Source organism: Cetorhinus maximus, chromosome 5, assembly GCF_964194155.1.
Source record: "Cetorhinus maximus chromosome 5, sCetMax3.hap1.1, whole genome shotgun sequence".
In the NCBI taxonomy this organism is placed as follows: Eukaryota; Metazoa; Chordata; class Chondrichthyes; order Lamniformes; family Cetorhinidae; genus Cetorhinus; species Cetorhinus maximus.
In genome coordinates, this window is record NC_135883.1 from 106767645 (window position 1) to 106791841 (window position 24197).

Consider the following 24197-nt stretch of genomic DNA (forward strand, 5'->3'; position numbering starts at 1 on the left):
TTGTCACAAGCTATTTATTTAAAAACAGAGCCAAAATACTGCAAATCTGAATAAAAACTGAGAATGCTGAAAATACACAGCAGGTCAGGCAGCATCTGTGGAGAGCGAGACCTGAAACATCAACACTATACTCTAACACTATACATGTTGCTCAATACAGATGCTGCCTGACCTGCTGAATATTTCCAGCATTCTGCTTTCATCTTTAATCAAGAAGAGAACTTGACATTCACAGTCGCCATGACAGAGATGGTATCTCCATTATGACACCTTTATTGTTACAAACTCAGAGTCAGATGAGCAACGCCACATTTCCAAAAAAAATTGAGATGCCGGCATCACTCGAAAGACCAGAATTTATTGCCCATCCGTGGATGCCCTGAGGTGGTGGTGGTGGGCTTTGTTCTTGATCTACTTGGCGATGCTTTGGTGCAGCTGATATTGTGTCAGGCCACTTCAAAGAGCAGTTAAGGATCAACCATGTGTGGGACTGGAGTCACATATAGGCCAGGTGGCGTAAGGACTAGGAGTCATTTCTCAGTATTTTTCATGATAGTATCTTTATTTCATGGGCATTAATCCATGGAGTGCACAATGTATCCAATGGCACAACATTGCATTCAAAATTATTCACTGGAAGAATACTTTAGGATAATAAATGTACAATACAGAAACTACAGCATTGATTTTTTTAAAAATCAATCACTACTGTTACTCAGGCGCTCATACCTTAGTAATCCAAACAGAAGTTTAGGAGATTCGACAAGTGCCATTTCAGTCACCCACTGAAAACCAAAAATATCCACTGTGTCAGCTTCATAGCCAGTGGGAGAAGGATCCAATCTTAGTAGCAGTCTTAAAAATACAAAAGAACAAATGGTATCAATGCAATCATAGATTCTTGCCATTTTCTGGCAGTTAAGTTGGGCATTAAATCATATCGACACTTCAAAGCCTGATCCCTAAAGTTCAGAAAATGCAGCTTGTAATTGACAAGCACAGTTCTAGGGTCTGGCAGTTGTAGATCTGCATCAAAATCCAAAATAAAACTCTGATAATTAAAATGCATGTTTGTGCCCAGTATGCCAAATCTTAATGAACCTTAAACAGTACTATGAGGGTAACCATCACCTTGAACCCCTGGGTGGTAATCTGTTGGAGCGGGTCACATTTCCAATGCAGAACAACCCAATTTTTTACTGCACTGATTTCAACATGGGTGGGTTCTACAGCTGACTTCATCAGACTATTACCCAGGGGGTCATGATGAAGTTTAACTCTGATGAACTCTAAAGGAACAACCTAGTGGACTAATTAAATCTTATAAAAGTTTTTTGCTATTTTGATTGAGGAAATTAATCCTGTCCGTAATTCAAATACATTACTGAACCAGGAAGTTATACACTGAAACTTCTCTGTACGTGTTGGTGCGAAATTCTAAGTATACTGAAAATACAACAAATTAATTATTAATCTCAGAGCAAAACAGGTGATTTATCAAATTCTGTTTAGGCATCACATAAATGTTGCCAGCAAAACTAGACTAGTAAATTGGTAACTATTGTGAGACAAAGTGGTTCCTAATTTTACTCCTAAATGGCCTAGTTCTAATTTCATGATTATGCATCCTTGCTCTTGACTTCCTCCACCAAAGAAGTTTCTGTGTCTATCCAATCAAATCCTTTCATGATCTTAAACATTTCAGTTCGATTACCCTTCAACCGTCTAAACTCAGCAGAATACAAGCTAGGTTTTCCAACCTGTCCTCATAATTTAAACCTTTAATCTCTGATATAATTCTAGTGAACTTGCACTGTACCCACTCCAAGACATATCCTTCCTGAGATGCATTACCCAAAATTGTATTCCATATAGGGTCAGACGAAGGCTCTCCAAATGAAGCATAAATTCCTCATTTTTGTATTCAAATCCTCGTGAGACAAAGGCCAACATTCTATTTGCCTCTTCAGTTACTTTTTACACCTGTAGGCTAGCTTTTAATGAACACTGGTAAAATGGCAGTCACTGGGTCAAAGAAAATCGATTTAACCAGATAATTCAGAAAATACGGGCAAACTCCATGGAGTAAATAAGCCTGTTGCTGTGGAAAGTCAGATCATCCTCAACTGAGTCTAGAATCTCTACCCAACAGAAATGTAACAGTTGCACAATGTCAGTTCACATGTTACGAACCGGTTAAGCGATCCACTTGCCAAATAGCCATCAGCAGAAAAGGATTTTCCTTCATCTCGTTGAACCAAGACACAGGAGAAACAAGGGGGTCTGCAGCACTCCATATCTGTCTCCATCCTTTCTGTCTCATAGGGAGAGACAGGAGGAGTAAGAGATCCCCCAAAGTTATCATCCATTTTCCTAGAAAACACATTGTAGACAAATTCCATTGTTAACTGTTCCTCCTGCCAATTAGCACACTGCCAGCTTTTTGCAGAATGGCCATTAATGTCACACATACACACTAATTCTTGTAAACTAACTCTATAGAAAAAGAATAGCATAAGTTAGGCATCCATCTGTCTCGGGAAGTGATGGACTGTGTCTGGGTGTATTTCACTTCTGGATTAAACATCGTCTGTTGTGGCTGTAGGGGCAGATACATGAATGGCAATCTCCTTCATAGCTGGCACAGATGAATAGCGTTGGCTCGAGGTCGACTAATGTTTTTCCCTTCCGGCGGGCTCTCTGTTGCCAAGTTGAACAGCTTGCTGTCAGCTCTGGCATGCAGAGTCACCGAAAGCATACAATAGCAGCATGGAGAAAGGTATGCCAAATAACATAATGGGCACCTGTAAATAACCTCTACTATTCTCAAGTTGATAGGATATACACATGACGGATTATAGCCCATGAGTTATGCCGCACACTGCAGGCTTCCAGAGTATGCCTTTTCATACTGAGGTTTCAGTGCCATAAGCAGCCCTGAAATGCACCCAAAGTAGCAGGTCACTGGCTCACACTGACAATCCTCCTGATCTCAGTCAAACTGTTGAGGAAAGGCACTAAAGAGAATGTGCCTCTCCACAGGGAAGCAGATGGGGGAAAAGTTAACTGAGTTGGGTTAAGGGCACTCTAATAGTTCATACTGAGATAACATTGACAGGTAACTGGAAGCTTCCCTTCCCTCTTAATATTATAAAGTTACATGATGCAGACAAGCAAACCCTTCTAATCTGGTCAGCTGGGTATCTGGTACCCACAGGAACCCATCATTAGGCTTAAAGGTCTCTAGATGTACTGAAAATTCACAAAGGTAGAATTTCAATTTGCCAGACAAGGAGTAACACATCTTCCCATATGCTTTGATCTGTACTTCTCTGTACTTGTACCTCTATTTCTTTCCATGTCCACCGATCCCTTTATCAGCCCCTATATAAATGATCCATTCTTCTATCAGTCCCTGTATATATGACCTGTCCCTCTAACAGCCCTATATCTATGACCATTCTCTCTCTCAATCCCTGCTCATATGATCAATCCTTCTATCCCAGTTCCCTAAAAATAACAATCCTTTTACCTCAGCCAAGAGCACCAATCCCTCTATCTTAGCCCCTACGTATGTGACCAGCCCTGGGTTTATGATCTGTACCTGTCACAGTTCTTTATATATAGACCAACCGTGGTATATATGACTAGTCTCTGTATATATAGGTACCTCTATGTCAGTACCTCAATCTAAATAACCAGCCTTCGTCTATGTTGACCAGTCTTTGTCTATATGACCCGTACACGTATCTCAACCTTTGTCTACATGATCAGCCCCTATCTGTATGCTCTGTGCCTCTGCTTATTTGACAGTCCCTACCTATATATGACTGGCCACAGTGTAAATGACCAGCTCGGGTCTAAATGATCATCCAGGGTCTAATTGACCAGCCCCTGTCTAAATGAGCTGCCAGGGTCTAAATGACCAGCTCCTACCGAAATGACCAGCCCCTGGCTGTATGATCTGTTCCTCTGTCTCAGCGCCAGCACATGACCAGCCCTGCCTATATGACCTGTACCTCTGTATACGTTCTTCTTTCTTTTTGCTTTCTGCTTGTTTCTTTTCCTGCTTCCCGCGTTCCGGTGACGCAGGGACCCCGCATGCGCACTACCTCCGATAGCGATTGGTCAATGTCTTTGATCATCGGCCCTGTGATTGGTCCCGGTTTTATGAATCGTCAGACGTTCTTCCTCCAGCTCCCCAGTTCAGGGATCGTCTGTAATGACCCAATCTGTGTATAAACGAAAAGTGATAATTTCCGTTGAAAAAGAGAAAAGGTCAGATGGATTCGGATATGAACAAATATCAAAGTTTCTGTTTTAAAATGGTTTCATGTTGGTACATGAAAAAGAAATATTCGTTAAAGTATTCCGACATTTTCGCTTGTCCTTTTGCGACACGATCCCTAAATCCAAAAACTCAAAGGATCAGAAGGAAACTCACTTCAGTCACTTTTAACATTGATGCATGAAATGTGATCTAATTATCTCTTTGAGATGCATAATGTGTTTTTTAAGTAGCCCACCTTGAGAAAATTTACATATAACAGGTTCAAAAGAGCTAACACTGTTTTGCAGAACAAATTATTCTGCATTAACTACCTGGAATATAACCACTGGTCTTGCTGGATCTTTAACGATGATCAACACATAAAAACAAAAGTGCATATTTTTATGACTTTACTTTAAAATAATGATTATAAGATGCCACCACAGTTTGTAATTTAGTTATCTCGTTTAAAACTACAAAATGTTGTCCAAAATAATATATGTCGAAGCAAATATAATCGTGCCAATATAACCTCTGAAATTCAATATTTATTTATTTTCTGAAATCAGGCTGCTAAACTTTGGCTGTGCACAATTCAATCACTTCTGGTCTCTATGACAATGATGCTGAATAATGCAGTGCAGTGTTGCTGAATATGAAGACTGGCTTAACTGAAGAATTTCCATAATTCGTAATTTTTCTTTGAGGCTGGAGAACAAAATGAACATGCGATTTAAATAAAGTGTTTTTAGTTTGTGTGACTCCGCGTGAGAAGCTGCCCGTCACTGCTCCTTGCTGGGTTCTTTCTGTCTGTGTGTGTTCTTGTCTAATTAAAAAACAGTACATCACAGTTAAATAAAATTGCACCCAGGATAACCCATATTTCCATATGCAGATTTATCGGCACTGACAGCCCTCTCTCCCTCTCTCTTATTGTGTCTGCATTCCCCTCCTTATTAAAAAAAAGACAGAGAAAGAGAAATCTGGTGCAGCTTCCCTCATTCTCCAGAAAAAGGATCCTTCTCCTTTAATATCTACAATTTTTTCTCTCTAGATGTCCTGTCAGCCAGTGATTTGAGGAAATCAGCCGGGACTTTTTCAGATTTGCAATGAGCAACAATATTCCGTATTTTCTTGGTTCTTGTCGCCGAAGGAAATGGCACAAATATTTGAGACTGAGGGAATGAGAGAGGGGAAGAGAGTTCTCCAGAGGTGAATATATTTTTGTTAGTATTGATAATATTTTATCTGACAGCTAGGAGCATTTGGTGAATATGCTGCTATGTGCGGTCAAGTGGACTCTGTCCCTGTCTCTGGGCTTTAGCGAAGATTCGCAGAAATAAATCTCAACATTATGAGGAACTGAGGTAAGAGGTACCGTATGACCTAATATATATTTAAGGCCTTATTTAGATTTGCAATGACTGATATTTTGCAGTACATTTATGAAATGCCTTAGGGAGAAAGGGTCGTTAGGTGATGCATTTTGTTAACAACCACCTTAGAGAAAATAAACGTGTAATTTCCTCACTAAGTAACTGGATGTTTGTGTTGTTTTAAGGAAAACATTACTCGGCTTAATACCATATAATTTATTGTCAATGTGACACTTCACATCGTTTTTATATTATATAAGCTTATCTCTATCTATTGTTTATTTTGCAGTATCATTATCATAAACTGATTCATTATCTTATGCAAAGCAGAATTATTTTGGAAACCATTGTTGACAAAAGTAAAAATGATTTTAAAAAATCATAGGTAAGTTGATTGGAATAAAAATGACACCTACAAATAATATCAAAACTGAATTGATATGCAAAGAAATAAGACAATTATCTTTAATTTTTACAATGCATCCCAAAATTGGTCTTTGTGCCAACTGAGAAAGAAAAATTGCAGCACCCATTAGAATTTCTAATTTTACAACACAGCACTGACAAATAAGCTCACTCGGTGAATTATTCACATCTTTAATTTGCTCACTTAATGACAGTGTTCTGTAATCAGAGTGCAGAGGCTGCTTTACATGCATTATGTATGATGTGTGATACTTAATGCAGGACATTATGGAGCTCTTAGTGATTCAGTAATTAGTTTTCCATAAGGCAGTACTTGGATGCTAAACTGCTGGAACACATATTTCAAACAGTATATGGTGTAACTAATGAAATTGCATCTTCCTGGATAGTCCATTGAGACTTCCAGCCAGCTTGTGCTGTATCAAAAAGCATTATCGGGCTGTGGTTATTTCAACTGAAATCACAGGGACTTTGGGTATCTTGCTATGCAGTTTAATGCTGCTTTCCCATATAAATTACACGTGAATATGTGAATATGCATCGTCCTAAGGTTCCAACTAGATTGTCCGCAGTTAAAGTGATTCCGAGTAAATTTGTTTTCCTGCTGTTCATAATCAATTTTGCGTGACAAGGAAATCAGACTTGGTATTTACCTTTCCTGTAAATGAGAGAATATCATCTTACAGAATTTAATCAACAGCATGACAACAACAGTATTACATGCAGTGCTTGGAAATACTTATCGTATAAGAGTTCTGAGGTCCGCAGTGTTCCAGTCTGACCACACCACAAATGTCTGGTTTATCTTCAAGTTTGTTTTTAGCCAGTGATTCTGACATGCTAAGATGGACAAAATTGGATGAACGGTCAGCTTCCACTGACCCATAATCCTAATCATTTAATAATGATGATAGAGTTTACTAGACCGCATGAATGCAACTAAGTCAACTCCAGCAAAATTTGGTCCAGCTTCTCTGATTGCTAGCAAATTTGCTTAGGAACTTTTTCACTCTGGAGTTAAAGCAAAAAAATCTATGTTCTATGCATTTGAATTGGTTTTTTTTCATATTCTTGTAGATCTTTCATTACTTTTAATTGAAAATATTAAAGCGGATGAAATACAATACATAACTATGGACTTTTCCTTTAAGGTTTCTAGTAAGTATTTATACAAAACTACTTGAGAAAAGAATATCATTTTTAACACAGTAATTCTAATGCTTTTATTTGTGTACAAAATGAAGAGTATTGAGTACAAACAAAATGGTAAAGTGCATTAAAGTTTCAACACCTCTACAGTATGGGCTGCATTCTCGCACTTCGTGGACCGAGAATAGAAGTATGCTGAAACCTTTCCTTGAAGTTACTGAAGTCTGCCAACAGGATTCATTTGAAATGCCCCAATGCATATATCTGCCTGTGGGAATGAGTCTATTATACAGACAAATAGGTGGAATTTAAATTTTGTCAAGGCCTGAGATTCAGTGAACATCAATTTCAGAGGTAGAGAAACACAATATTGATTTCTCAAAAATAACATACAAAATAATAAGAAGGCAGTGTTAAAGTAGTCAAGATTTTGGAAGTTTTGCAAAATTCAGAATTTTTAAAAAAACAGTATTCCTGAAAAAAGAGACATAGGCCAGAATCTTCAGCTTGGCGAGTGGGGGCAGGGCCTGCTTGCCAACACGTAAAATGATGCGCAGTGGTGTCGGACGAGCATCCTGATGTCACCGCGCGCCATCGCGATATTTCGGTGGGCGGGCGCATGATGATCTCTGATGTGTGCCAGCCATTAATTAACGGCACCAATTGACGGCAATTTTTTGAGGCCCATGTGATCTTCAGGTTGTCACACGGGCGCAACGGGCATGCGGGTAGGACAGATTTGTATAAACCTTATCCAAGGGCAGGATAAGAGGGGTCAGTAGGGTCACGAATGTGCTCAGTCAGATATTTAATTTGGAAAGTTACTGATACTTGCCTGTGTGAGCAGACAAACGCATACCAGCTGCTTGGACAGGACTCACAACCTTCAGGTCAGCACTCTACAGTGAAGATCCTTTTTGAGGCCTGCAGGTTTCAGGAAGCCTTCCCTTACCCTGGGAATGGAGATTGTGCTCTCCAGTGGAAGCACCTCTCTGAGGAGGAAGGGAGGGCCAGAAGGGGGAGGAGGCCAGAAGTGCACATTCAGCTTCCAGGGGAGTCACCTTTGGGAGGAGAGGCGCAGGCACAAGGGGTGCAGGGCCAAGAGGTAGTCCAAGGTGGAAGGGGCTGCAGAAGACACCACTATCCTGCTGCCAGGGTATACAGGTGGCGAAGCAGCTACCTCAATATGTCTGAGGTGCAGTGCCAAAGGAGGCTCCATCTCTCAAGGGAGACAGTGAACTCTATCTGTCAGATGATAGGCCCTGACATTGCCGCTAACTGTGTGGGTGGACACCCCACGCCAGTGGCTCTAAAGGGCACAGCTGCCCTCAACTTCTATGCCTTTGGTTCTTTCCAAGGCGCGGGTGGGTGATCTTTGTGGTGGGTGATCTTTGCGGTGTCTCCCAATCAGCTGTGCACACTTGTGTCAAGCAGGTGACAGATGCTCTGTTCAGGCGTGCATTGACATTTATCCACTACTGCTGCGACCAGGCCAGCCAGACAGAGCAAGCCAGAAGCTTCGCAGTGACTGCTGGCTTCCCCTGCATCCACGTATGGCCATCAAGGCGCCAGAAGGTGAGCCTGGTGCCTTTGTCAAAGGAAGGGCTTCCACTCCATGAACATGGAGCCTGAAAGACGACAGGCGGCTGCTGCACCGAAATGAGGTTGCTTCTGACCTCCCTGCTCACTGTGGATGGATGGGCACTGAGCTGGGAAACTTGGTGCCCAGACCATCTCCCACACTGGCACTGACCAGCTGAGGTCTAATGCCGATGTGAGGGCTTACTGGTCTGAGCGCATCCCCAGGAAGCCCTGATTGGTCCCCTGGAGGAGCCTCTCCACGAGAGTTGCCACTCTCTCCACGGAGGAAGCATGGTGCTTGGCCATGAGGCTCATTAAATCGGTGAGCGTCTGTGTAGACTCCTCCAGCACAGAGACCAAGCCAAGCTTAGCCTCATGTATCTGCAACAGATCCTCCTGCACACCCTGCTGGACTTCCAGTGTTTGCTGCCTCAGAGATGACTCCAGAGGCGCATCATCAGCCACCGACTAAGCATTTTCCTGGTCCCCTGCAGTCCTCCAACTGCTGGCGCCATGGGCACTCTCTGTCTCTGCCAGCTTCTCCAGCGACTGTGAAATGTCCTCACCGCTGTGCCCCGGGACACTAGCCAATGTTCTCATTCCCACCGAGGTGCTAGTATCTGCGCTGGTGCCTGCCTGGCAGAGTCGGGGTGACGCTGGTGGGTCAGAGACTTCGGGGCCCTCAGGTGTGAAAGGGGCCCCTGTGCATCCTCCTTCCGGCCCTGCTCCGGTGATGCTGAAAGGAAGAACAAGGACATTGGATTAGTTAACATGGAGACAATGTCAATGTGCATCCCTGTCCCCCGGATCATTATGCGCTCATCCTTCCATAAGCAATGTTCAAGCCATGTTGCAAACTTCAATCACTGAACATTCAGCAGTGCTATGGCTGTTGGAACACTAATGGTGACCTCAGTGCTGGGCAAACATACCTGCCCGTGGCACCCCAGCCTCACCGACACTGGTGGACCTGGGCGCATGGCGCCTCTCCAGATCGAGGGCCTCCTGCTTGAACCTGCTAATGATGGTCAACTAGGCTGGCCCTCCGCCAGTCCTCAACCGCTCAGCAGTATTATGTGCATTCTTCTCCTGAAAATGAGAGAGGAGCATTGATTTGTGCTGTTTGTACCTGGAATCTCTTCACGCACGGCCCACCTCAACCTGAGTGGGACTTTGCAGGGCTTCAATGCCTCCTCACCCCGCAACTGCCGAACACTCACACAAAGATGCCAGGCCTGTCCCATCCCCCCGGCTTGGCCAAATGCGGCCTACATCACATTTGGCACCACACGGTCCAACCTTGCAAGGCAAGGAGGCGCAAGCACACGGAACACAAAGGGCAGCTGATCGATCGGTGCCCCACCACCTTGAAGCTCCCCTCCCAGCATGTCAGCACCCTGACTTTGACATGTCCTGGAGTTCCAGCACTGCGCCTAGATGCAGCTCCTCCTGGTTGCCCTCAAAGCAGACATGTGGGTCACAGTGTACCACATGCTGCGGGGGCATAACCCATCTCTTCACCACCCTCTCAGGGTGACCTCAGCGTGGGCAATATCTGCTGCCCCCCTGCCCTACCTCCTGCCTGGCCTGCTCACCAGCAGCGCTCTGGGGAGCCCTTCTGCTGGCCACGTTTGACAGCCTTAGCAAGGCTGCAGGAGCTATTTTAAACTGGCCATCGGGTCGCCATTGGACCCAGCGGCCATAGCAGTCCCACCGTCGCCCGCCCACTCCCGCTGTCCTTGGGAGCTGCGTTTCACACTGGACGGGCCTTAATTGGCCTGTCCTCAAAAAATGGCGGCGCGGATCCTATCACAGGCGGCGATCTAGTTCGCGCCTGCCTGTGCTCACTCCCGCACGGCCCACCCGACAGGCAGAAAATTCTGCCCATGATGTCGAAGCTTTTCAACTTGCTCTCATCAGGACAGATATGCAAGATTACCAATAGTAAAGGGAACAACAATTTATACTTCATGAGAAAAGAGTGCTGATTGGTTGGCAAGTGGACTCTAATTTATTTTTTTACTCATTTATGGGACGTGGGCATCACTGGCCAGGCCAGCATTTATTGCCCATCCCCAATTGCCCTTGAGAACGTGGAAGTGAGCTGCCTTCTTGAGCGGCTGCAGTCCCTGTGGTGTAGATACATCCACAGAGCTGTTAGGGAGGGTGATGTAGGATTTTGACCCAGCGACAGTGAAGGAATGGTGATATACTTCCAAGTCAGGATGGGGAGTGGCGAGGAGGGGAACTTGCAGGTGATGATGTTCCCATGTATTCATCATTCACAGCATCAGGACAATGTGAGCGTTCTGTGCAATGATGCACTGTCATCTGGAAGTTCATGGGTGAAATTAGAGGAGTAGCTATGCTGGTGGTCATGCTGGCCCATGATGGAGGAGAGTTGTCCAGGAGGATCCTCAGTGCATCTCGTCATCCTCCTCCTGAAATCTGCTGGCAATGAGGCCTCACGAGCTTATCTGGCCCGTGCAATGGCCTCTTCGCCTGCATCCTTGGCTTCCAAGACCTCATCACCCTCACCCCCTTTGATGTTCTCCTCATCGAGGAGATGTGCAGCTCCTCCATCTCGCCATCTGCCAAGTCCTCCCCACTTTGTAGCACCAGGTTGTGTAGCGCACAGCAAAGCACGATGATGCGTGAGAAGCTTTGGGTAGTTTACTGGAGCACTCCGCCAGATCTGTCCAGGCATCGGAATCAGATTTTCACGATCCCTATGCCGTGTATGTCCATGTTGAGGCATGAGCCTCATTATATCTTCTCTCTACAGGGAGGCCGCCACACAGGCGTCATCAGTCATGTCCTTTGCAGCTAACCCTTGTCCTCGAGGAGCCAAACCTGCATCCTGTGTGGTCCCTCAAAGATGTCAGGGATCTAAGACCCACTCGGGATGTACGAGTCATGGACGCTACCTGGGGCACACACCAGCATGATGAGTTTGTTATGGTCGCATACCAGCTGCACATTGAGTGAGTGGTAGCCTTTCGAGTTGACGTAATGGACTACCTGTTGCCTTTTATAGCCACATGAGCGCAGTCGATGGCACCGTGCACCCGTGTGAAACTGGAAAGAGCTGCAAAGCCCAGTGCTCTTGTGTCCTGACTTTCTTGATCTCTGTCGAAGTGGACAAAATTGTGGGCCTTTTGCAAAAAGGGCATTTGTGACATCCTGGATGTGTCTGTGGGTGGATGCTTGAGAGGTGCCACAGAGGACCCAGTGGAGCCCTGGAAGAAGCCACTGGCATGGAAGTTGAGTGAGGTGGTTACTTTCACAGCCATCGGCAATGGATGCCCTCCAAGTCCCCATGGCGTCAAATCCTGCAGAATGTGGCAAGTATGAGTCACTAGATCCTTTGACATGCAGAGGCTTCTGCAACACTGGTTCTCACTCATCCACAGATGTGATGTCTATACACCCTGGGCCTAGTCAGGCACCCACAAATTACGGTTCTCTGAGGATCACCCTCTTGCGCTCTTGTCCTGCAGCCCTCCCCTTCCCTCAGTCCTGTCTGGCCCCTTTCTCCAGAGGAGCCCTTGCCCTGCAGCCCAGTAAAGCCACACCCAACTTAACCCTGTTGTTGTACCAGTAGAGACTTGCTTTGAAACACCCCACTATCCCTAAACCGAAACGGTGCGGCTTATGAAGCCTGGCACTGACCCCTGCGAGTGCTGCGCATTGCATGATATGTGAACTCACCTTGGCAGCGAAGTACAGGTTGTGAGCTGCACGTCTAATTGCACACCGACGTGGGCTCTGAATGCAGCATGCAGGGATGATTCCGGCGTGCAGGGATGATTCCGGTAAGCGGGCTTCATAATGAGATCCTAATTTATGCTAGCAACGTTCGGCGACAGGAATCGCAGCCCGCCATTGACACCTGAAGCACACAATCGCTTCCTCGTTTCACATTGCCGGAAAACCGGTTTTGTGCCATCTCGCAAGATTTAGCTCTCGCGCCCGTCATGATTCCCACCATGATTGGGAGCGGAAAATCTCAGCCCTTGTATTCATTTATTGCCTTTAATGTAGAAAAGAAAATCTACAATGCAGATGCGGAAGGATAACTAAATTTCGAGCATTGTGATAAATCTTTATAAAACACTCGTTCAGCTCCAGCTAGAGTATTATGTCCAACGCTGGGTGCCACATTTTAGGATGCAAAGGCTTTGGAGAGGGTATAGAAGAGAACAAGTCTTGAGGACATGTGTCCGTGCTGAGATGAGGTGCTACCTGGAGGACAGCGTTCCAGCAACAGATATCAGAAAATGCTGCCTCTTCATACATCCATTCAGTATCCCAGTCGCAACAGCACCCTACAGGACACAGGCACTCGCACAATCCTCAGTGACCTGGTGCCTGCATGTCTTTAATCTGGCAAGGCTCCTCATGGAGATCCATCAGAACCAACACAGCCACGCACGATATGTTACAACGATGGTGACGCAGAAATATAACACTTGGGACAAGGCAGTGGATGAAATACCGCTGCTGTGTCTGTACTTAGAGATGACTCAGCCGGCTGTGATACACTCCCAGATATGACAGTGATATCCGGCAGTTAAAGTTAGGGATCCTGAGCTGCATTTCTCGTAACCTTAATATGGAGGTGGAGCACCTAAGCATAATGAGGTCAGACACTTGGCTGCCTGATATTGAGATGCTTCCTCTTACACACAACCAGTTTGCCCTCATGGCCAGCCCTGGCCCTAGCGAACTCCAACATGATCAGAGAACATGAAGCCCTCAAGGGCATGTGCCATTGCTAATGAGGAGCACTGTTCTGCTTCACCACACACTCACTCTTATTCCATTGCTCCCCTCCGCCTTGTCTGAAGCAACGATGTGCAATTCCAGAACATGCATAAAGGCTGTTTTGGCCTCCAGGATTCACCATTTGGAAATAGCATCAGTAACCTCTTGGAGTGTCAAGGTGATGGGACACACGCTGCTGTCTACCAACTTTGTGACCAGACCCTTCTCCCCACAATGGTCACAGCTGCAGGGTGAGAAACACTTAAGGTTGGAGGTCTCAGCGCCTGCACACAAATGTGCCATTGCTTCATCACCTTGAGGTGGTAAAGTCGTCCCAGTTTTTGCTGAGCTCAGCAGATTGACACTGGAAACACCAGAAACCTGTTTGGCTGAGGGCAGCGCACATAAGCTCTGAGCACAGACTCATATCATTATAGCCTTGCCGAGAGACAGCGGGCAGATAGACCTCTTATGGCCACCCATGAGAACAGACAGGGCCTCAGTTCAACATTTCATCTGAAAGACTGCTCCTCAGACAGTGCCACACGCCATCAGCGCAGCAGTGAAGTGTCAGCCTTGATTTTTGTGCTTGAGTCCTTGAATGGAATTTGAATCTACAACCTTCTGACTCAGAAGCAAGAGTTGGATGGCACATGAGCCTTCTCCAAGCATGAGCACAACTCTCCTTAAACACCACACCTTCACTGTCAAGAATGCAGGCAAGATAGTGGCACGCCCTTGCCCTAATCATACAGAGTCAAGGATGCACCTGATGGGGACCCTACCAGGCATGGGAACGAGGTTCATTCCACAAGCACACTTTACATGAAGGTGCAGGCATTACTGATATGGAGCGTTATGTTGACATGGAACAGTCACTGCGGTGAGATGGTAGCACACTTCACAGTAGAGAGGCCCAGGATCGCGACAATTGCCATACATGGATACAAGGTATCATATGTGATTTACAGTAACACAGCTCATCATAAGAAGGAGGCATAGACAAGAGGAGAGATGAAATGACTGCAAATCTATTTACACTTATGAACATTATATACACGTGGTTAAGACCGATGCCAATGTTGTGGAACTACATCTTCACTTTCCTTACTCTGCTGCTACGCTTTGGTGCTCCCCCGACATCCACAGCTGAGGTGAGGCAGCCTGCTCACTCCTATATCCTGTTGTCTGTGATGACCTTGGCAGGCGTCTTCTGGAGGGCTGAGACCTGGTGGGCACTGGCCTGTTTTGGGTATCCTGCTGTGGGGCAGATGCACCTTCCTTGGCTTGTGGAGCTGGAGCTGCTGGGGTCACAGGAAGAGGGGAATTGGATTGGCCGGACACTCCCGGAGTCACCTGGGTGCGTAGCCCCGGAATGTCGAGCTGCTGGTCCTCCTCCCTATGGATGGCCAAGGGCCTCTGGCTGATTCTTTGTGGAGAAGGTGCAGCTGGAGTGAGATTGAGGTGCCCCGCACTCCCTTTCACATTGACACTGATGGATGCCACTAATGGTTAAAGCAATGGAGTGCTGCTCCTGCAGCAGTGCAGGACTGATGTCCTGGACCAGGGTCCCCATGGCGGCCACCAACCTGCTAGTGTTGACCTTGGTGCATTGATATGCTGACGTTATTACCTCAGTCTGAAGCTGGACGGATTCCAGAGTGCATTGCAATCTGACCTCCCTTCCTGATGTTCCTGTGCTTGTCTTTGCAGCTCCAGCAGCTGATTTTGGACCGAGTTCAGAGGCTCGTCATCGGACTCGGACTCAGCAGAATCATGGCCGCCAGCAGTTCTCCGAGTGCCGGCATCCTCTGATGGCCCTGCCTCCGCCTGCTGTTGAGCAGATGGTATGCTGTGCTCACCAGATTGTGATCCTGAGGCTAATCTGGAACTAGGTCCCACCGAGGTGTGTCTCTCCAAGCTGGTGGAGGGTGTGGGTAAGCACTGTGACAGGTCTTTGAAGGTGCTGACCTCAGGTTCCTCATCCGAGATGTTGTCGGGGCTGAAGTTGAGAGCCTGGCTTATAGATGCCCTCGGCAGCTTCCCAAAGGAACCTACGAAATAAGGAGAGAGAATTCGAGCATGGCAGGTGACTCTGAAACAGCAGAAATCAATCGCAGTATGGGTGTCCGGTGGACGTTCCAGTTTTTTAAAAATTGATTCATGGGATGTGGGCTTCACTGGCTGGGCCAGCATTTATTGCTAGTTGCCCTTGAGAAGGTGGTGGTGAGCTGCCTTCTCGAACCTCTGCAGTCCATGTGGTGTAGGTACACCCACAGTGCTGTTAGGAAGGGAGTTCCAGCATTTTGACCCAGAGACAGTGAAGAAATGGTGATATATTTCCAAGTCAGGATGGTGAGTGACTTGGAGGGGAATTTCCAGGTGGTGGTGTTCCCATCTATCTGCTGCCCTTGTCCTTCTAGATGGTAGTGGTCGTGGATTTGGAAGGTGCTGTCTAAGGAGGCTTGGTGATATTCTAGTAAAGGATGCTCACTTGGGTGTGCAACACCGATCTCACTGTCATCGCAGGCACACCCTCTGTGGTCAGCTCTATGACTCTGTTCTCGAAGTCTGTAAGAACCTTGATCTCGGGAAGTACACCCCCGGTATGGGACCCCTCCTTCTTATTGTGAGCCAGCTGGTCCTGCATGAAGACATATGGAGAGAGTGTGAGCAAGACACATCTGAGGGCAGATGATAAAGATGCCCGCCATGTGTGGGTGGTGAGTGGAGCCCTGGATAGGATTAGGATGCAAACTCCAGAAGAGATGAGGCCAGATGGAGATGTGAGGGGGTGTGAGAGTGAGTGGGGATGTCCCTTGAGTTGGCAGTGAGTGAAATCCTTCTGAATGGCTTGAGAATGTGTGAGTTGAGAGTGATGACATGGTTGACTTAACCTGATGGATTTCAAATGGAAGGAGTGTTTGGGGCCCTGGACAGAGAAGAGGTAAAAGGGCAGGTGTTACATCTCCTGCATTTGCATTTGGGAAGGCGACAGGGTGTTGGTGCTGCAAAGCAGTGAACCAGGGTATCACGGAGGCGATGGACCCTTCTGAATCGTGAAAGGGGATTGGAGAGGAAGGTGTGTTTGGTGGTGGCATCACGCTGAAGGTGATAAAAATGGTGAAAAATGATCCATTGAATGTGAAGACTGGTGGGGTGGAAGGTTATGACAAGGGGAACCCTACCCTGGTTCTGGGAGAGAGGGAAAGGGTGAGAGCAAAGTGTGAGACAAAGTGGAATCCTCCTTTGAAGAAAAAATAAGACATCTCAGGACGTATCCTATAAAAAGACAGGCATAGCTAGGACCCATGCTGGGTTATAACAGGCAAGGTGGTATCAAAAGATTGTGCAGTAGTACATCAATTACACCATGAAGTTTCTAAGTCATAAACATCTACAAAAAGAGCTGAGCTTCTGACACCATATTGTTTCCATTGCCTATTACTATTTTTGTAACGTTGGCCCTTACCGTCTTCTCCCTGCTACTGAATCAAAAGTGCTACATAAATGCAAGTTGCTGTTGTTTAAATTAATTTACTATCATTGCTGTGCATGGAGCAACTAATTGCTATGCATGGAACACCTTGTTACACACTGTAATTTGTAATGTTATTATAATACGTGCAGCAATTAACAATTCTGTTAAATGTTCCTGGTAAATTCTATGATATGTTGAAATGTTGCACTCTGTAGCAACCATATAACAGAATTCTAATCAGATGTACAATAGCATGCTGTAATGTAGATCATTATATTAATGCATTCAATAGCTCTTAGGCTTAGTAAAGGATAACCATCTAGGTAATTACATTTGTGGGAAAAAAAACCTGCTTGAGTTGTTAATTAAAGACACTCTGAATGTATATTTTTGCGTAGTGTGATGCACGGGGATAATTTTGATTCCCTACTGCTCAGTTATACCTAAGAGTGAAGCAATCATGGGATCAAAATTGTGTGAGATTGTGAAGAATCAGAAGAACCAAAAAGACTCATACTAGAGCATCTCAAAGAGCTTCACATACCTTGAATTATTTCAAAGTGTAGTGATTCTTTTTGCATATGCAGCTAGATCCACAATGAAGGGCAAGAACGGAAATGAACTACTTTCAGATCAGCATTGGGAATGCACTCTTAATTTATTCATGTAGTTCATTTGTGCCAAGTTTTGTATTATGCCAAAGTGCACTGGTTCTGACCAGCAGGAATTTATATCATCAACAAAGCAAATATTGGTGGGGTGTCAAGTAAAACCTGCAAATGAATATAGTGTGTGCTTCTGAGATGATGTATTTGTATTTATTTAGTTGACTGCTATAGTAACAATCAGACATTGATGGGAATTCAGGGTTCATCTTAGGGAGAACAAGAGGCTTCTCTTGTGTAACATGTGATTTAAGTGCGCAGACTGCATGAATGTTATAAAACAAGGTTTGTTTATTCCACTGGCATCAAAGCAGTATCAACCCTCAAGGGAAGTGTAACTCCAAGGAACAAACTATTTACAGATAATATTCACTGCTGATGCTCTAGATCTTTGTCCCATTCCAGGCCTCGGTTCCTCAACGCAGTCACTCACCAAGGTTTGTTCAGACTTGTTCTGTGGCCCATCTCCTAGCTGCAGTCCTGTTCTCTCATGAGGCTTCTCAGACTCACAGGTGCTGCCAGTTGGTTTGACTAAGTTCCAATTCCCTTCCAGGATCCTCAGCCACTGTCAGGGGTTTAAAGCTGCCCTAAGTTCCTGCTACACTGTCACTCACAAGTTCTGGCTGCTTTCTTCCTCCCTCACAGCATCTGGCTCTGCCCCTCAGTTTGCCAAGGACACTGCTCCCTGCAGGGAGGGGCCCACAGGGGCCAGCCAGTTCCCCTGCTCTGCTCTATCACGGCTTGCTTATCTCCACAATCACCACACCCTCAACTTCTCTCTCTCTCCCACCCCCCCCCCCCCCCCGCCCCCCCCACCTTAAACCAGCTTATATTTCTCCTTTCTCCTAACTATGCTTCAGTTCTGCCGAAGGGCCGTGAAGGCTCGAAACGTTAACTGATTTCTTCTCCACCGATGCTGCCAGACCTGCTGAGTTTTTCCAGGTAATTCTGCCCCTGCTCAATGCTCTCCCCCGACATTGCCACCTGCTGCCAAAATTATGAAAATCTCATTAGAATATACACATCTGTGAAATTTCCACAATTTGTATGGCGTACAAACCCACAGAGAAGACTCAGTAATAACTTGAAGCTGTAATGTTGCCTGATAAAATATCTTGAAAGACTGTTACCAGGATATAGAATATATATAAATATATATAATGATGTTGTGTTTACACCATCAGTTATGTGACAGCATCTTACATCAAGAATCATATTTTGTTGGTAGAATTCTCACTTATGAGTTAGAAAAGTATGAGTTTTAAGTTGCACTGCAGGAGCTGGAAGTGGAATATAGGCTGATATATCACTGTAATGCTATGAGGGAAAGTTGCATGAGATGATAAATCAAAGTCTGCCCAGGTGAACGCAAAAGAACACGGGGTAGATTTTGACAATGTGCAATAGGATAAGCTGGGTGATAGTGAATCGAGAGCAAACTGCTTTGCTGTCACCAGTTTGACACTGTTGCAGAGTCAAAATCTACTCCTTGTGCATTATTTGAAAGGGTATGGCATTCTAATATTCTGACAACAAACACCATCAAAAACAGATTAACTAGTCACTCATTTCATTTGTTGCTTATGGAGCCCTGCTGTGTAAAAATTGGCTGCTACCCTGTCTGCATAACAACAGCAGCTAGCTACATTTCAAAAAAATAATTCATTAGTTATACAGCACTTTGGGACAGCCTGGGGACTTGATCAAATGTAAACACAAGTTCCTTATTTCAACAATATCTTGTAACTCAAAAATATTGCATACCAAAGTTAGCAATTCTATTGAGCTTATCGCAATGAGCAACCAGTAAGAATTTGAGCCCAGCTCAGAGCAGAATATTCCTGTTTGCTTCTTAATGTGGCCTGCCAGAAAATTCCCTGAACAGTGTGAACAGTTAGAAAATGCAAATCATGTCAGCAAATCAGATGACGAAAACAAGAAGGTCTGGTCGGCTGCCTAGCCTAATTTGGTGAAAAGTGTTGCAAATATAACAAATAGAATGTGTTCCATTAGCCCTTGTGTATTTCCTAGTTTACTAATCTGATATGGCAACAGGATTTACAATTCAAAATTGCTCCTTCACATGCTGTCTTTTAGAGCACAGTTTTAGCAGAATATTTTCAATTGTTTCAAACAAACATTTTACACAAAACAAGGACACATTGCAGAAGTTTCCAGATAAACGGTTTGAAGCAATGAACTTCACATTGCTTGGGAATTTGCCTAGCAAGCTAAACTCCTGAAACAATCATTAATATCATGTTAAGACTTTGTGCTCTAAGTCTACAATGTATAATGTATAAGTTCATTGCTTCAAATCATTTATCTGGAAACTTCTGCAATGTGTTCTTGTTTTGTATAAAACGTCTGCTTGAAAGCCTGAATCTGAACATGGAAGTTCAATATATGTTATGAGTGGGGGAGTGGTGGCATAGTGGTATTGTCACTGAATTAGTACTTCAGAGACCCAGGGTAATTCTCTGGAAGACTTGGGTTTAAATCCCACCATAGCAGATGGTAGAATTTGAATTCAATAAAAATCTGAAACTAAAAGTCTGATAATGACCATAAAACCATTGCTGATTGTAGTAAAAAAAAACCCATCTGGTTCACCAATGCCCTTTAGGGAAGGAAATCTGCTGGCCTACATGTGACTGCAACAGTAATGTGGTTGACTCTTAAATACCCTCTGAACCAGGGCAATTAAGGATGAATAATAAATCCTACCTACATCTCATATAAAAAAAAATGAGCATGACAATACGTTTATCAGGAGTGATTACATTAGTGATAGTTACTCAGTGGTGCTTTGCTGGAAGCTCTGAAGTACCAAAACCTGACACATACAGTCCTATACCTGTTGCTGCAAATTGATAACAATGTTACTGCAGAATCATGGTATATTCAAGTTTGAGGTTCATGTACTGAATACTTTAGCATCTTAAAGATATCCAACTCCAATGCAGATTACTAATTTTTACCCTGAAATTGTTTGTTTCGGACCTACAGTAATGTCCTTTGGGATAAAGGTAAAAATGAGTTTGGCAGTGAAGATAATTTTTTACCACACTTTGTCAAAATTATTTTTTAATTACAGCTTCAGATCATTTTTGGTGCTCTTTCTGGCTGCATGCAGCACCGAAGTTACCAATAAAGGTTTTAAAATAAGATAAAATTAATTCCTTGTATTTATGGTAATTTATGTGATAATGTACAGTGCTCTGTTGTGCGTCTTTCTGCTTTGTTTCTATGTGGCTTTTCAGTTCATAAAATTATTCATCATACTTTGTTTCTGGGCTTTTATTGCACTCATCAATTGCATGTGACATTTAAATGAGGTCAAAGTTACACTTAAATGTAATAAAATTGGCCACATGGGCAACCTCGAGGCTGGGGTTTACAGAATGCGATGGAGACAGAAAGTGGCAGAATCAGGCAGCAGGTCCAGCAGCAGTGCTACTGAGCCTTCCAGCAGAAGAAAATATCACTTGATCTTCAAGATTTCTTATGACAGAGGTCGCAAGGGCCAAAGAAAAATTGTTTGGCACAGGCAACCAGTGACTGAAAGCTAGTGTCTCGTCGAAATATCTACGTAAATATAGAAGCTTGCATACAGTCTGAAGTAAGGAAGAAGGAAAAGACATTTTGGGGCCTGCTGGAATGAACTAAAGGAAGTGGTTGAGAAAGACTTGCCCACTATGAAGGAGAAACTTTCCTTGAGGAGATATGGACAATCTATTGGTATCTGAGCAGATCAAAGTATAGGAGATCTGAAATGATTTAGGACTTAGGAATAGCAGATCATGACCAATGCCTCCTTTCTTCTCTACTTTTGTTTCTGCCATAGAAGAACATTCATCGGCTTACTGCCGTTGGTGCCACTAACACCATGAAAGCCTCTCCCGTCTAAATGCACAAGATACTATTCAGCTTAGTAGGTGAATGCTCGGTATCTATAGTATTTGGAAATGCTTGAGTTGGTGATACTGCCACGTCCACAGAAATCAATGGATAACACTGTTGTAATGGCTGTTATTGTTACTTCACTCAGAGGTAGCACTTCATTCTCTAAACTGGAAAACAAAGTGCAAGAATGTATTTTATTCCGACTTGCTCCTGAGGTGAAGCTGTGACTGCTGTCAGCCTGTTACACCTAAAAGAAACAAAAACTCAAAATGCAAAAAACACAGCAGACCAGTCAGTATCCACGGAGAGAACAGACAACTTAATGTTTTGAGGATGGACCGTCCTTCAAAACTGAAAAACGACAGGGGGAGTTTGCTAATTTTTACAAAAAAATGTCTGCACCTGAAATATTAATCTCTCTACAGAGGCTGGCTGATCTGCTGTGTCTTTCTAATATTGTTTGGTTTTTTGTTTCAGATTTCCAGAATCTGTAGCGGTTGGCTTTTTACAGCTAACCAATATACCACTTCCTCTGACTAACTGTGAGAAAAGCAATGCAAGATTCATGAGCATTTTAAATATTCATTCTAATTTAATTCAGATTCAGTGCAGTTCATTGAGCTGAAGATCATTTTACTTTGAATATTGCCACAAGGTGAATATTCTTTCACTTCTGCTTCCATAGAGTCAAAAATACAAGCTTTGAGCCGATGAGCCTCATACAGTCAGTGACACTGATGTCCCAAAGAAAAGGATTGCTATGGTCACTGTTGCCTCATTACTTGCTGCAGCTTCATTTGGCAAATGATAATCATTCACTAGACACAATCTAATCAAGGTGGAACCGTGTTGGTCTTTGTCAATAATTTCAAGAGGTACTACTTAGATGTGCAAAAAAAACTAATAAAAAACAGGACAGCCAACAGGAGGATTGACTAAAGGAAACTATGAGGCCTGGAAATTTGAGTGCGCCCAAAATTAGATGCAGAGGCATGCAGGGACCAATCTCTGAAGGTCAAGGCGCACATAATATTGGGCCTCATTACCATCAAACCAATGAGCTGTAGATACCTAATAGGTGTGTCCAAGCAGCTTGGTGGTGAAGAGGACTTGAAAATCAGGCCTTATCAGTGGATGAAGCATTAGCAAGTCTTACTATTAGCCTGTCATTGTTTCACCTAAACCAGAAGCATGATGGAAAGAGACGTATTCCCCTGGTTATACAGGGGAAGCAATTACCTATATAAACATAATATAACTTAATGTATATGTCTATTTATATAACTTCTCCAAATGGCTTAATGCATAAGTGCAGTGTATAGTACAATAGTGTTACCATCAGGTGAGGAGGGATCGAATATCTCCCTTCTTTTCCTTCTCCTCATTTGACTGCAACATGTTTTTGTTTAAAAAGAATATACTTGCCATTTCAGTGAGCGTTTAACCGTTTATGTGCTGTGACCATAAAATGCGCAATCAGACAGTTTTTCTTGAGATTTCAAAAAGAAAAAGGATAGGTTTCACTGTACTTAACCCAGTCTAGGTAAAATAATTTAAAATGCTCTGACTTTCACACACACTTGAAGTTCACACGCGCGCACACACACATACACATAGATTACGGAATGGGGAGGATAGATTAAGTCATTTAGAGCCCAGTAAAATTAAAAGGGTAAACGTCTCTTGAAGGTTGGTGCCTTGGCTGGCTTCAGGCTGACTTGGGTGGTGCTGTTGCTTTCACTCGGTTGTCCTGTTGCTTTCGGTGTTGAGGCAGTTTAAAGTTGTAGACCGATAATTTATCTGTTCTTCTGGGGACAACAGTGCGGGGTTGAGCTCTTTTTAAAATCTCTTTCTGTGACACCTGGATAATCAAAATCAGCAGTTAGGGCTCAAAAACTTGCAAGCTGGATGGAGAGAAAGAGAGAGAGAAAAGGAACTTACTCAGTATCTTGTTCCTTCAGTGTTTCAGTTGCTTGCCTAGTTCTGCAGAGTAAGCAGGTGCTTAAAACACACAAAGGGTGGGCTTGTCACATGACCTCTCTCCAAATGCCCAGTGTTCCCAATAAGGTCATCGCTAGTGTATTCCAATTGTAACTTGATCAGATCATGGCTAGGAATACCTCGCATCGCCAGGGTCTCATTGTCCAAGTTATTATGTCTAATTGAAGAAAATTGGCTCTGAAGAAGAGTCATATGGACTTGAAACGTTAACTCTGTTTTTCCCTCCACAGATGCTATTAGGCCTGCTGAGCTTTTCCAGCATTTTCTGTTTTTTGTTTCAGATTCCCAGCAATTGCAGTATTTTGCTTTTATATTATGTCTAATTGTTCATCTTGACACAGTTAAGTATCCAGGTGATTGACTGGAGGCTTTGCTAATGGGATAGCAGATGGCCCCCATTCATCCTCTTTGAAGGCCATTGTCCATGGTGTAGCTTCTCAGACAGGTTGTCTTCATTTCAATGGTTTTTGGAATGTAGAAGGTACAGGCAAATGTGCAGCCATCTTTGACTAGAATCCCAAGCCACTGGAATTGTGGCTTTAGTCACTTTTTAAAAGTTCAATTAGGGTTTCCAG

General features: G+C 44.1%; 1 protein-coding gene across 1 annotated transcript in view; it reads right to left on the minus strand.

Annotated features, from left to right (window-relative positions):
- mms22l (MMS22-like, DNA repair protein) overlaps positions 1-4084 on the minus strand; it is a 147356-nt gene extending 143272 nt beyond the window's left edge. The window contains exons 1-3 of the mRNA XM_078542289.1: positions 4020-4084; positions 2194-2373; positions 730-855 (exon numbers count right to left, since the gene is read on the minus strand). Coding sequence (XP_078398415.1) covers positions 730-855; positions 2194-2369 — 302 coding nt within the window. The 5' untranslated portion in view covers positions 2370-2373; positions 4020-4084. The remainder of the gene's footprint in view (positions 1-729; positions 856-2193; positions 2374-4019) is intronic.
- Positions 4085-24197: the final 20113 nt, after the last annotated feature.